Here is a 14,631-nt window from a genome sequence, read left to right as displayed (position 1 = left end):
CTTTTCACCTCAGCACATTTAACTTTTAAATCCAAATAAACGTCTCGCGTCACTAGATCACCGCATTATAAAAGAAAAGGACTAATCACGGCCAGCTCCCGAGCGCCTGGCACGAGGTCTGCCCTTCGCTCACCGAGGGAAAACATCGCCAACAAAAAAAAGTTACAGGGGGAAAAAAGTGCGCCGAAAAATAAATCCCAGCAACTCGAAGGGGCTTTCCCCTTCCTCTACCCCTCGCTAAATTAATTAGACCGCACGCCTGTTCTCGTGACGTTGTATTAATGCTACACACGCTGCTTTACGATGCAAACGCTGCCCGCAGCCCCGGCACGGAGCATCCCCGGCCCGACCGCCCCGCGCAGGTGGCCGCGCTCCCGGGGCGCTCCCGGCCGAGGGGACGAGGCACAGGGGGAGCCCGAGCAACGAGGAGAGAGGAAACTTTCTCACCTGTTTGGTCATGGAGTCGATGAGGCGAACGTAGAGGTCCTGCTCTGTCCGGACTCCTGCAGGCAAGCAGAGACCCCCGTTAGCCGCTCGCCACCCCGGAGCCACCCCGAGAGCGCCGGGCCGGCCACCCCGCTGCCACCCGCGGGGCGCAGCCGGCCAGTAAAAAAATAAAAACAATTTTAAAAATTAAAAAAAATAATAAAAAAAAAGGAGAAAGGGGAGGGGGCCGGGGCCGAGCCTGCCCACGGGGCCCCACGCGTGGGCCGGGGCGCGGAGCCCGCCGTGCCCCGGCGCGGTAATTACCGCTAATTCGCCCCAAGTCCCCGCAAAGTGCCGTTCTGCCGGAGCGCCGATCGATCCCCTTTTTTACTTTCCACTCGAAGGCCGGCCGGTTAATCATGTGAAGTACCATCGACTTATCGATCGGCCCCGGTTTGTTTTCCTGCCGTGCGCCCCGCGGTTCCCTCGCCCACCGTGCGCGTCCCGGGGAAGGCCCCGGAGCAGCGAGCCCCGCTTTCCCGGGGGCACACGGCCGTGCGGAGGGGGGGGGGAAGGCCGACTTACCGTTGCTATACAATAACTGAAGTTTATAATGAATCCCATTGTTAGTTTTTTCATTGTTTGGCTCCTGCAAGCAACGATAAATAATTACATTTAGCACGAAAAAGCAGCGCTCGCCTTCTCCTGCCCAGCATCCCGCTCGGCCCTGCAGCGGCTCAGCACCGCGCTGGGCAGCCCCGAGCCCGCAGCCCCTTGGCGGGGCGCTGCTGATGTCCCGAGCCCCGCACCTCCAGCCTCATCCCCGCCCGCCCAGCGGCCCGGCCCGGTCCCCGCACGCCCCCCGGGTCCGGGGCCGGTGCCGGCGGCCGGGCGGTGGCCGAGCTAACGGGGCCCGCACGTGGTGCCCCCGGAGTCCCGTCCGAGCCGGCCGGGTTTAACTCGAAGCGAAAATCATCTCCGGGCAATTACAGCGCGAGTAAGGGGGGAGGGGGGGGGACGACAGAAAAGGAAGAGAGACGGACTTACTTTCTCTTTCTCCACAAAGTCCACAAAAGCTGTTCTCTCAATCTCCACTGGCTGCCCCTGCCTGTCGTACAGAGCTAAGACGAAGTGGAAAAAATTGGATTTTCTGAGATTGGAAGGCGGCTGTTTCTCGAAATGCGCCCGAGCCAGCCCCACGCCGCTGCGGGAGAAAACAAGACAAGGCGCGGGTGAGAGCGGCCGGGCGGCGGGGAAGGGGCGCGGGGAAGGGGCGGCCGCGGGGCTGCGGAGCGGGGGCGAGGGCGGCTGCGGAGCAGCGCCGGGGCCGGGCCGGGCCGGGCCGGGCCGTGCCGTGCCGGGGGAGCGGGGGGGGACGTACCTCTGGGCGGCCGTGTTAGCATCCACTACCCCGGCGGTATGCATCCACGAGCGGACCGGGTTCATCCCGCTGCCCAGCGGCTCTTCTTTCATGGTCGTCCCGCCTCTTGGTATATTTTCCTGAATCCCAAACATTAAAACAGATTGGGGCGAGACCAGCTCCGAGCCAAAAGGGGTTCAAGCTGAGGGAAATGTCAGATGCGGGGCGGGTTGGTTGCCGCTGGATTTTCTCGCTCGCTCGCTCGCTCGCTCTCCCTCTCCTTGGCGACTGGAATACAAGAGATGACTTTACTCCCTGTGAGCGGCAGGAGAAAAGCCCAGTTCGAGTCTCGCTTCCTTCTTCAGGCTGTCCTGTATTGGCACGACATAAACAATTTACTGAGTACTTCTGTGCAGCGAGTTGGATGGCGTTCCAGCTTGGTGGGTGAAAAAAAAAAAAAAAAAAGGGAAAAAAGAAAAAAAAAAGAAAAAAGGAAAAAAAAAAAGAAAGAAAAAGTGTAACTACGGCCGGCGACACTGCGAGGCTTTTTTTTTTTTTTTTTTTTTTTTTTTTCTTTCGAAAGAATAAATATTTGTGTTGTTGTTTGCAGGCGCGCTCAGCGCGGTGTCATCCTAGTAGAAACGGCGTCAAAAAAAAAAAAAGGCTTCGGGACACTGCTGAATCGACCACTTCTGGCGAGGCTTCTCCCGCTCCAAAAGACAAATAAACGCAAAAAAACGACCGCCGCGGAGGTGTTCCCGGGCACGGGAGAGCGGGGCGCGGGCCCGTGGCGTCTCGCGGAATGGACGGCGGCGCGGAGCCCGGCCCTCCCTCCCCCAGGAGCGCCCTTCCCGGGAGCCGGGCCCCGCCGCGGGAGCCGCGCTGTCAGCGTGACGCGGGGGGCGGGGCCAGCGCCATATATGGACCGGCACGGCACGGCACGGCTCGGCTCGGCACGGCTCGGCACGGCGCGGCCCCAACGGGGGGGGAGCGGGGCGCGCGCGCGGCCGCCCGTCCGTCCATCCGTCCGTCCATCCATCCACCCATCCACCCGTCCATCCATCTATCCATCCCCGGTTCCCCCCCCGGAGCACGGCTCTCGGCACGGCTCGGCACGGCTCGGCACCGGGGGGCGCCGCCGGACCCCGCCGGGGGGCGCCCAGGCACCTGCGGCGGGAGGGGCCGCCCCCCGACGGCCCCTGCCCTGCCCCGGCCCGGCCCGTCGGGGGGCAGCGGGACGGGGCCGCGGGGTGGCGGCGGACAAAGGGGGCGCGGGGTCGGGGCGCGGAGCGGCCCCCGGGGGTCGCCCGCAGCTGGACAGCCGCCCAGAGAGGGGGGGGGGGGACACACGCGTGCACGGGGGGGACACGCGTGCACAGCTGGGCACACGCGCACAGCCACGCGCACAGCTGGGCACACGCACACAGATGTGCACGCACAGATGCGCGCACGCACACAGATGCACGCAGATGCACACGCAGAGTTGCACGGAAATGCGAAGGTGCACACACAGAGGTGTGCACACACGTGCGCACAGTAGCACACACACACACACACACATATATATATATATATACACACATATATACACACAGAAATGCACACGCACACACACACACGCGCGTCCACGCCGCGGCCGGCCATGCCCCGAGCCTCCCCTCTGGCTCCTGCCCACGGCCCCGTGTGCACGGACACGCGTGTGTGTGTGTATATGTGTGTATATATGAGTGTGTATGTGTGTATATAAGTGTGTATATGCCCGGCGGCCGCAGCCCAGCACCGCCCTGGGTGGCGAGCTTTTTCCACCCGGTCCGGGTCAGGACTTCCCTTTTTTTTTTTTTTTTTTTACCCTTTTTTTTTTTTTTTCTTTTTATTTGGAATTGCCAGGGTCCGTACGTTAATATTTTAATTAATCGGTGAAAATCGAAGTCCGATTTGTGTTATCAGGAGACCCCCGATCCTTTCTCCAAGGGGCGAGAAAAAAAGATGTGTTAGAAAGCAATCTATTTTGCTGGTGTTGGGGGTTAATGACTATTGCCAAAGATAAGTGAATTATCAAAGCTGTTGCTCTACCCGATCTCAAAATCCATTACATTGCTGGCCGTCTAATTAAATACGTAAGTATAATAAAATCATATTTTATGACTATTTGAGGGTAATGAGATTAGTCTTTAGAAGCGATCGCCACATATTAAAGATGCCACTGTCTATAGAATGTTAATAACCTTAAATCAAAGTGTATGGAAACTATTCATGAGAAATTAAAAGAAAATTCCCGGATTCATAATCAGCCCGGAGCTTTGGAGTTGCAGGCGAGCAGATTACCCAGGACGCGACAGGGGCACGGCGGAGGGACGGAGCCAAGCGAAGTTCGCACCGGGAGCGGTGCCGGGGCGCTTCCAGCCCCGCCGCTCGGGGGCTGCGCCCGGGGGCCGCGGCCGCCGCTGCCCCGCTGCGGGGAACGAGCGCTCCCAAAAAACGAGGCGAAAGCGGCCGGCCCCGCTCTGGCTGTGACACATTTCCTAAAACGCACCGAACAAAGCCGAAGTTGTTCCTTCCCCGCGCTAACGAAAGCGTAATGCCTAAAATCATTTACAGTAGCTTTAATTCAGATTACACGCGCCGAGGCGATTTAAATCTGATTACCAAATTAGGAGGTTTTAAAACAAATCCTTTTAAATCTGATACTGTTGACTAAAGAGGGAAAAAAAAAAAAGTTCCATAAGCCCATCACATAAGGTAACGATCCTGCCCCAGAAAGAAAGGGAGTTTTAAACCTTTTTGACAACAAATGCAGCTGCCCCACTATTTTGGACGATATTAAGCGAAAATGAATGCAAATCTGTGTTCAGAAGCCATCTGGCCAGAAATAGGGGAATCAGCTGCTCTTCACAACAGGCTCTGAGGCTGAATCTATTTCAGCTCATTTTCTAGATCATCTGGTCCTGCACCCAAAGCGTGGAAAATACGGTCTTTATCATTCACCAACTTTATCTTTTTTTTTTTTTTTTTTTTTTTTTCCTTTTTTTTTTGTGTGTGTGTGTGTGTGTGTGTGTGTCACTCCACGGCTGGCTGCGAGCTCCGCGCAGGAAGAAGAAGAAACTCGCTCGGGATGGCTCCGTGCTCGCCCCGCACCGTCTCCAGGCGGGCATTGTTGGGAGCAGCCTCCCCAATCCGCACCGGCTCAACTTCTCCCCTGCCCGGCGAGGCACGGGGGGAGGCCGCCGAGGGGAGGCCGCCGAGGGGAGGCCGGGCCCCGCCGCTGCCTCCCGCAGCCCCAACGGCGGCGGGGCCCGGCCCGGGGCCGCCCCTCCGACCCGGGACCTCCCCGGCAGTTTTGCGGCAAGGCGAAGCGGAGCGGAGGCCGGGGAGGCTGGGGAGGGGAGGCCAGGGGGCCGGGGGAGGCCGGCCTCGCCCCGAGCACCTTGCGCGGAGCAGGCGGCGGGCAGCGGGGCCCCGGTCGCGGCCCGGCGCCGGGCGGGCAGGGGGTGTGAGCGGCTGCCGGGGGCGGCCCGAGCCCTCCCGGCTCCGCGGCCCTCCTCCTCCTCCTCCTCCTCCTCTCCTCCTCCTCCTCCTCTCCTCCTCCTCCTCCTCCTCCTCCTCCGGCGCGCCGCGCCAAGTCTCCCTTTTGTGTGAATTTACGGGGTGAGGCTTCAGTGATCCCCCCGCAAATTTGCATTTAAATAGCGACATCAAGCGATTCGCGTGCCACACACCAGTGGGCTCCCAGATGTCACGGCGGAGCCGGTCAGATGGCCGCAGCCCAGCTGTCCCCCGGCGCAGCCCCGCCGAGAGCCGCCGCTCCCCGGCCTCCGCGCCCCGGGCGCCCCGGCGCTGCCGGGCACCGCCTGCCGCGGCCCGGGAGGGGAGGGAGGGAGAGCCCCGCACGGCCGCGATAAATCACGCCTCGCATCCCTGCCTCCTCCCGCACCGCACGGCATAATAACACATAATCACACACTGTACATGGATCGCGCAGATTAAAATTGATAGCCTCATTTCCACAGCTGTTATAGGATTCTCCTAAACTTTATTATTATTATTTTTTTTTTTTCCCCTCCTCGGGACAATCCTCTCGGGACTATTATCTTAATCATTTCACATTTTTCCCCCTGAAAGAAAACGCCGCGTTTCGATGGTTTAAATCACGCAACTTGGAGCCCGGCCTTCCCTGGCAGGGCGCTGCCGCCCGGCCCGCGGGGGCTCCCCGCACCTCTCCGCACCTCCCCGCACCGCTCCGCACCCCTGGGCAGGGCCGGGCCGGGCCGGGCCGCTCTCGGTGCGGCGGGCCGGGGGCGGCCCCGAGGGCCGGGGGGGCCCTGCCGGCCCGCTGCGCACTTGCGGCGCGCGTATTTCAGTTTTATTGTTCGAAGGCGCCTTCATCATTAACGTGCTCGGTTCCAGGAGGTGTAATTTATGCCCGATTTAAGCGAAACAAATCTCCGCTAACTCTTGTTTCCTGCGCTCCAGAGCAGTGATAAATTCGCGTTTTTCGGGTATTTTCGGCAGAGCGGCGGATGCCCAGGTAACTCGGCTCCGCCGCCGGACGGGCACCTCCCGGCCACGATGCGAGGGGCGAGGCGCAGGCACCGCGGGGGCGCAGCGCAGGGGGCTCCCCGGTCCCCGCTGCGCGCTCCCTGCGCGGCCCCGCTGTGCCCGGTGCCCTGGGCACGCCGGGACCCCCCTCCCCGACGGGTCCCCAGCGCCCTCCGGGGGCAAAGCGTCGAGGCGGAGGCAGGGGGGAAGGAGGCTGGGAGGCCCCGCGCAGCGGCCCGCACCCGCGCAGCCTCCCCGCCGGGCTGGGACCTCTCTCCGCCCGGCCTCCTCCGCCGGCCTCCCGCTGCGGGTTCCCCGGCGTGGGCCGGTTTCGGTCCTGCCCCGGGTGGGCGCCCCGCAGCCCCCCGGGTCCCCCCCAGCGGGACCGGGCCGGGCTCCGGGCTGCGCGCCCCGGGGAGGCCGTCGGGTGGGCCTCCGCTCTCGAGGCCGGGATGCGCAGCCTCCCGAGGGGAGGCCGGGTACCCCGCTCCGCACCCCGCGCAGCCCCCGGCGGGGCGCATCGGTCCCCCCGTCCCAGCCCCGAGGCCGCAGGGGGCTGGCGCGCAGGGGCCGCGCAGGAGCCGCGCAGGAGCCGCGCAGGAGCCGCGCAGGCCTCGGGGCAGCCCCGCAGCCCCTCGGCTCCTCTCTTGCGCCCTTTCCGCAGCCCTGCGCGCCCCGGGGCCGGGCTGCGCGGGGAGGGGGCGCAGCGCAGGGCCCCCGTCGGGCCGCGGTGCGTTACCCAGCCCGGCCCCGCGCGGCTCCGGGCGCGTTTTCCCCCTCCGCGCCCCCGCCGTTGTTAAACCGGGAATTTGTCCCTCAACCAAAACCGCTCCAACTTCGGCCGTGCCCGCCCGCGGCCAGGCCCCCCCGGCCGGCCCCGCTCCGGGCGCAGCGCGGGGTGCGGAGCGGGTGCGGAGCGGGGCCGAGGGGAGCTGCGGCCGGCCGGGTCCTGCCGCGCCGCCGGCACAATCCGAAGTGAGTCCGACTGAACAAACAAGGATCGATCAGATAATTTCAGATATTATAATTGGCTTTAATTAAACACACTTCGTTCTAATTAACTCTGAAATTTTAGCATGCTTTGGGACGTTGGTGTCTGATTTGATATTGTCAGTCCAGATGTCCTAATAAAATTCAATCCTCCACTCAAGACTTCAATATTCACTAAGAACAAAATGCAAATTAAATGTAAAACCTAAAGTATCGCCAAAGGTATAATCAAGAAAGGTGTCTCAAAACTTCTCACTTTTTATTACGCAGTAGTTAGAAAATGCAGATTACATCCTAACAAGACCTCTACTGAATAATATAAACCTTAACTCTTTCCTGCTCGGGGCTTGCTCTCCCCGACGCTCTGCCCTGCGGGGATTCGGGAGCTCCGGATGCCACCGCACGGCGCGGCCCGGGGCCGGGATTGGGGTCGGGGCCAGGGTCGGGGCTGGGGCTGGGGTCGGGGCTCCGGCCCCGCAGGACGCGCCCCGGTCCCGGGAGGCGACGGGAGCCCCGCGGCCGGGCCATGCTGCGGGGCGGCCGCCGGCCGGGCCAAACTTTGGGGGGCTCTGCGGGCAGCCGGCAACACCCACCCGGCACCCACGGGGCCGCCGCACGGCCGGGGACAAGCGGGGACACCGGGCACCGGCACCGCGCACCGGGGAAACGGCCCCGCCGCCTGCCCCGCCGCCGGCCGTCTCCCCGCGGGCGGCTGCGGGCCGGTGAAGCCCTCCTCGCCCCGAGGGCCGCTCCGCAGCCGCGGCCGGTCCCAGGTCCTCGGGGAGCTCCGCGCCCCCGCTGCTCCTCCTCGCCTCCGGAGCCGGGCGCCCCGCTGGCCGCAGCCGCGCTCGGTGCGCGGAGCCGGGCGAGCGGCGCTGGGAAAGGAAGCGATTCCCACATTAAACGTTTGTATGTTTTCCATGCTAATGGAGTCACTTAAAGCTGTTGCTAATTTAACTTTTTAAAAAGGCCACAGCGCGGTGATTTGCATTTTCTTTAGGATATTGAAATGAAGGGAAAACTGCTGGGCGGTGAGGCTGCCCAGAGCATAGCTGGGGGCCATGCAGAAATAAAAACAGAGAAAGAAAAGAAGAAAGAAAGAAACTGCCTTCTCTCCTAGACTATTAATAAGCAATTTGTCCCGCTGAAATTTACATGGCAAAGACAAACGTGCCGGGCGCCCGGCTGCTGCCCGGCCCCGCCGCCTCGGCCCGGCCGGGTCCCCGCGGGGCCGATGCGGCTCCAGCATCTCCCCCCCGGCCCCCGCAGCGCCCCGCAGCCCCGCAACCCCCCCCGCAACCCTCCCGCACCCCGCGGCCGCCGAGCTCCGCGCCCCGGGGCCGGGTGCCGGCGGCGTCCCCGAGCGCTGCGCGCCGCACCGCGCCCTGCTGCGGGCGAACAACAAGTGCCGAGCTCGCCGCCTCTCCCTCTCGCCGGCTTCCCCCTCTCGGCGCAGAGGAGGCGGCCGTGGCTCTAGCGTGGGGACGGTGTGCCATCTACAGGACGCTCCCCGCCCGCCGGCCCCGGCTCTCGGCGCTCCCCGGCCGGCTGCTGCGCCAACTTTTCGGCAGCGCCTTCAAACTTCGCCGCTAATCAAGGGCGCGGCGCCGCCCGCAATTTTTAGACGTTCGATTAAACGCCGGGAAACGCAAAGATAACGCGGTTTGATTTGTTAGTCCAACGCCGCGATTTGAGAGTTGATGTCCCCAAAGACCAGGCTAGCTTTTTCCCTTTATTTATTTTTATTAAAACATCAATCTACTCCGGAGCTGGGTGAACTCGGTTTCACCTAGAGAACATAAAATTCTCCATCGCGAGGAAATAAGCACCTTTCATAAATCAGCGGCGCTCCTGACAGACCGATCAATTTTGGGTTGTTAATCCGAAAGGAGGAGTTTTAATTGCTTCCTGCGTTTTAGCGCGGGCACCTCGGCGGGGCGGCTCCGGCAGCGCCCGGCTTCTCCGCTTTTGTGCTCGGCGGGGGAAAAAGCCCCGGAGGCTCGGGCGCGCCGCCGAGACCCCGCGCAGAGCCGCGCAGAGCCGCGCAACCTGCGCGCAAGCGGCCGCCGCGCAGCCGGGAGCGAGCGGCGCCGCGGCCGGGCCGGAGGCGCGCAGGGGCGCGCAGGGGCGCGCAGCCGGCCGCGGGGGCGCGCAGCCCGTGCCAGGTAAGCGGGCGCCCCGCCGCCCCCGCCGCTCCCCCCCCGTCCCCCCGCGCAGGGGCGCGCAGCCAGGGAGGCCTCGGGAGCGGGACCCGCGGACGGGCGCTTACCTTTGGCGGCTAATTGGGCCGGGGAGAGCTTTGCCCCGCGCGGAGGGCAGTGTTTATTGAGGAGGGGACCGGCGGAGGAGTGTGTGTGTGCTGGGCGCGCTTTAATACACGACTTACCCGCCGCAGCCTCGCCGAGGCTCTGTGGGGCACGGCGCTGCGCGGAGCGCAGCAGTGCGCAAGCGCCCCCCCTGCGCTGCGCGGGCGGGAGGCGGGCGGGGGGCGCGGGGCGCCCGCGGGGGCGGACACGGCGGAGCGGGCAAGGCACGGACCCGGCCCGGCCCGTTTTGGCCTGTCCCGGCCCGGCCCGTCTTGTCCCGGCCCGGCCCGCCCCGTCCATTCCCGTCCCGTCCCCTCCAGTCCCATCCCGTCCCCTTCCGTCCCGTCCCGTCTGGTCCTGTCCCCTCCTGTCCCGTCCCGTCCCGTTTGTCCCATCCCATCCCCTCCCGTCCCGTCCCGTCCCGTCCCGTCCCCTCCCGTCCCGTCGGGGCCACCCCCGGAGCTGCAGCAGGGCAGGGCGAGCTGAGCCGGCCCCGGGGCGAGTCGCATCGGAGGGCAGCAGCCTCCCGGCGGGCGCTGGCCCCCGGTGGCGTTTGCCGTGGGAATTCAGCGCTCTCGGCTTGCGGCGGCACCGGGGAGAAACTGCCGGAGACGCCGGTGAAATCTTTGAGAAGTATTTGAGTGGATGTGATTTGCCCACCCCGGCTGGAACGGATGCTTACAACTCGCATTCCTTTGTCACACGGAATGCCATGTTAGCAGGCGCGGGGCTTCAAGCAACTTCGCGGTGCCATTAATCTTTGATTTTGAAATCCATGTGGTCCTACAGGCAATGCACCGTATAAAGAATATTACTGGCTAGAGCAAATTTTATTCTGTTTATTTCTGCTCTTCCTGCCCTCCCTCCTCCAGCCTGGTACACGAACTCGTGCAGCATTGGTTCGTCTTCCAGGAGGGGAGAGCTCCTGCTTTAGCCAGCTCTCTGCTACCACGGATACTTTCGAGCGATCCAGCGTTTTTGGGAGTGATGTGCAGTTACACGATGTGAAGGTATTTGGAAAAAAAAAAGGAGCAGTTTCCAAGTCAGGCAGACTCCTGTATTGAAGGGCAGTTTGGGAATGGAGCTGCATGTCTTAAAAATGCACCTATCCATGCTGACCTCGGGTGTACATTCAAGTAGCACTCACTTTTAGGGTTGTGCTGCCAGCAGCTCTCTCCTGCTTTGGTTGTAGTTTGCCACGCTGTGCAGCACGTCAACCCACACGGGAGCTCAGCAGCTGCCTCAGCAGCTGGCCAGATGTGCTGTGGGGTGGCAGAATTTGGTCGCAGACCCAGGAAAACCAACACAACCCGGGTCCTGCTCCCCAGTGCCCCCATGGGACCCCGCTGCCATTGCATTTAGGGGAGGCTGGTGCTCAGAGGGCTGCTTTCAGGCTGGAGCGTGGCTGAGGGGGCTCGGCTGCTGCTGGCCCTGGGACGTCCTGGGCAGGGCTGCTGCTGGACCTGGGCATTTGCTGCTTTGCAGCACACTGATTGCCTGGTTGGTACAATTTTGGGCACTCCTTTGAGGGAAGGTGGTTAAGTTTATACAGAGCTGCCTGGAAAACTGAAAAACACACAGATTTTAAAAAGTCTTCCTGAGGGGAAAGGTAAAAAGGGCTCCTGTGGTCACTGGGAAATCAGCGGGGAGGAAGCGTGGAGGGAGGCACGGTGTGAGGTGGCTGCTGTGGGCCTGGGTGGCTTCACCCACACCAGCACCTCACCGTGAACCCAGAAACCTGCTGCTGAAAGCCTCCGGTGGGTTTGCTTTCATTGCCCAGTGACTACTTGTTGTGTAGCAGCGGAGGCAGTCTCACCCAGATAAATGGCTATTCACCAAATATTCCTGAAGCAGCTTCTTGGCGTGTCCTCAAGCTGCCCCCAAGGCCACCAGGCTTTCTGCAGCAGCACTGCACGGCTGCCACGCGCTCTCCCAAAAACTCACCTTCAAACCAAGGCACACAGCACTGCCTCCGTTATGGCCCACAGAAGAGCTGTGCAGCGCATAAGGCTTGAAAATTAATTGTGCCACTCTCCTTCTGCTGCGAGGAGCATTACCAACCCACTTTTTAAAATTTAAAAAGATCATATATTTTTCACACGCTCATTGTGCTCTGCAGAAAAAGGGAGCTTGATTATGCTCCAGCCTTTTAAATCAACAGCCTGAATACAAACTAGTGGGTGACTGAGCAGCGTCAGGTATTTTAAACACCAAAATCGTGTTCCCTTTGGTCCTCTGGACCAAATGGATGTGGTGCGGCCACGCTGCAGTCAGAGGGCTGCTTGCAGGTAGCGGCGTGCCTTTCATTCTGACACCGTGTGTAGTCCTGGCATCTCTCACTCCTGGATTAAATTACAGTGCTCTGGGACTGCTGTCTAACGGCAGCTACTTAAGTTATTAGAGTAGAACTGTGACAACATCTTGGTGCTCCTTATCTCTTTATTCTTAGCTCACTTTTTAGTGCACTGCACTCTCTATCAGCAGTTTTCATTCCTCCTTCTTTAATCTTACCTCCAGCCTTCAGTGTGCTCGAATGGCTCCTTTCAGTGCTGAGGCAGTGAAACTCTCGACTCCAGCTCTGCGGGGATGCTACAGAAGTGAGCGGTGACGTTTCCCCATGGTATAAGCACGTTACCTTTGCAGTTTCACTCTTCCATCAGCCTGGGGCATCTTGTCTGCTCCCAAATCAGGGTATTCCTCATGGCAGCGCGCGTTTGTAGCTCCTTTTCAAGTGGACATGCTGCAACCACGTCTCAACGCGTACAAAACACACCACTAAACACTTGCAGCTCACAAAATGTGCCTCGTACGTGGGAGGCTGAACCCGGGCACCAAAGTTCCTGCGTGTCGTGTCGGCGACAAGGTTTTGGGAGAAATCTCCATGGTGAGGACTGTGTGGTCACGATCCACATGCACCCGCACACTGGAGTGAGTGCTGTGCTGCTGTGCCCTGCAACAGGACTCGAACGTGCACGGCACACCTCTAAGTGACCTTATGGAAACCCATTTCTGATGCTCAGGCAGCCCTCTGTACAGGACCTGGTTGTTACCGAAGCCGTTTCACTAAAGGGGGATTACTTTCAGCTCACGCATGATTTTTGACCACCTTGTATAAAGATCCTCTGTTTTCAGTAATTAGAAGATCATTTTCCTTCTGTGCCGGAATCTCTTCCAGTTATTTTTTTTTTTTTCTTCTCATGCAGAAGGGGAAGCAAGGAAAGTGCGGTGATAGAAAAGGTCACGCTCCCCAAACCATAAAAAAGTAATGTCATCTCCTCCAGCGCTGGAGGTTAAATACTTGAGTGGGAAGTGTCAGGGATGTATGAGGACACTGACTGAAGCAGTGCCCCTCCTGCCAGCAGCCGGCTGCCTGCACCGCCTGCAGTCTCCCGGCTCGGGGCCTCCCGCAGCCGGGGTCGCGGGGTGGGAGGTCGCCTATCAGGTGGCCGCGAGTTCAAGCGAAAATGTGAAAATGTGGCAGCGGCGCTCACCAGGGAGCCCGCAGACCAAAATCACAAAAACTTCGGCAGCCGCCACGGCCTGCCAGGCGAGCAGGAGCGCAGCCGGCTCGCTGAGCACCAGGAGTTAAAGCACAAAGCAGCAGAGACGGGCAAGGAGTGCCTCCAGGCCTGGCTGGGGGTGTAAAAGTGCTACGGCCTGCTGATGGAGGCAGGTGGGACGAGGGGGAAAACGTGAACATTATAAAAAAATTAACAACTGCGATGAGAATGTCGAATATAAATATCGCTAGCGGAGAACTCTGCCAGCAGGCTCAGCTGGAAATTGTCTTAGACACCGCAGTACAAAGATGCTTTCTTTTTAAAAGGAAAACAACCTAATCAAGACGTGCTTGCACGGCGGAGTAAGTTGGAGTTATCGTCTTCAATTATGTGTACTTAATGCATTCTTCTGTTAGAAAAGGACAAGATAAATATAAACGGACAATAATAAATATAACATCGTCCAAACATGTACTTTAGTTGGGTAGCTCAGTTCACACTGAGAGTCGCACACGATGCAAAGGAAGAAGAAGCCCCAAGACTAAAAATACCGTGGGCATTGCCGAGCGGCCTGCACAGCCTGGCTGGCAGCCTGGTTTCCAGCGGGAGCTGCCCTGAGAGCTGCTCCTCCTCTCCTCACAGCAGGGGAGAAGCTGGAGAAGGCTTTTGAGGCCCTTGGCCTATCGAGTTTGTACCCTGCGTGTGCCCACCACAAAGCAATGCCCGCCCTGGCTGCCCAGAGGCCTTGCGGTCGAGGTCCCAGCACAAGAGGAGCACTGGATGCGTGTTGCCACCTCATTTCAGGTGGTGTGGTTTTGCTGCATGAATTATAAACCTGGCTGGTCCTCCTGTTTGGGCGGTTTTATGGAAAATGAGCTTCCGCTGAACAAAAACAGCAAATAAAGCAGGACGTGAGGTAAAGAAGGTTGCAGGTCTTCACTTCTTCTAAGGCAAAATGGCTGGCTCCAGGTGTCAGCACCTCACAGACCTGCCCGGATACATTTTGAACCCTCTAAATAATAGATTTTTGTGTTTTACTGTGTCCCCTTTGCTTTGGGTGGAATTTTATCCACATTCTGTTTATCTCTATTAAATTACCAGCAAAAGCTGTGTTTTGCTGATTGAATTTACTTTATAATCAGATGCTCAGTTTTTATAAGACACAAATGTTTAACTGTCCTTTTATTAATTGAGATCATAGAAGAGATACTTAGGAGCTTATTTATTATTTATTGCATTTATTTTACTGTAATAGTGAAATTTAGACATGAAATAGGATACATGCTTTCTAAAATAATCCCCTATGCCCTGCTCTAGTGAATCAACACTGAACTGAAGCTGGCCACCACGACATCACAAATCCTAGAAAACAAGGATTTGGGGGATAAATAAATAAATTGGATAATTCACCTTGAATATTAGCAATGCCTGAAAGTCTTTGCTGCCTGCAGTTACCCACTCCAGCACTCTATTAAAAAGTAACACTGAAAATATGCTTTGTTAGTTTTTTATT

At 59.6% G+C, this 14,631-nt stretch overlaps 1 protein-coding gene across 7 annotated transcripts in view; it reads right to left on the bottom strand.

Moving 5' to 3' along the window:
• Positions 1-2,399, bottom strand: part of EBF3 (EBF transcription factor 3) — a gene marked incomplete at its 3' end in the record, with an annotated part of 116,425 nt that extends 114,026 nt beyond the window's left edge. For 5 of the 7 annotated variants that reach the window (XM_082764761.1, XM_082764755.1, XM_082764757.1 and 2 more), the window contains exons 1-4: positions 1,808-2,399; positions 1,474-1,630; positions 1,012-1,075; positions 448-503 (exon numbers count right to left, since the gene is read on the bottom strand). In XM_082764761.1, coding sequence (XP_082620887.1) covers positions 448-503; positions 1,012-1,075; positions 1,474-1,630; positions 1,808-1,941 — 411 coding nt within the window. In that variant the 5' untranslated portion in view covers positions 1,942-2,399. Of the gene's footprint in view, positions 1-447; positions 504-1,011; positions 1,076-1,235; positions 1,293-1,473; positions 1,631-1,807 lie in introns of those variants that run through there. The other 2 variants (XM_082764759.1, XM_082764760.1) reach the window with 2 other exon arrangements.
• Positions 2,400-14,631: the final 12,232 nt, after the last annotated feature.

Source organism: Aythya marila (assembly GCF_965140915.1).
Source record: "Aythya marila genome assembly, chromosome: 7".
NCBI classification, from domain to species: Eukaryota; Metazoa; Chordata; class Aves; order Anseriformes; family Anatidae; genus Aythya; species Aythya marila.
This window is presented reverse-complemented; position numbering and strand designations above follow the sequence as displayed.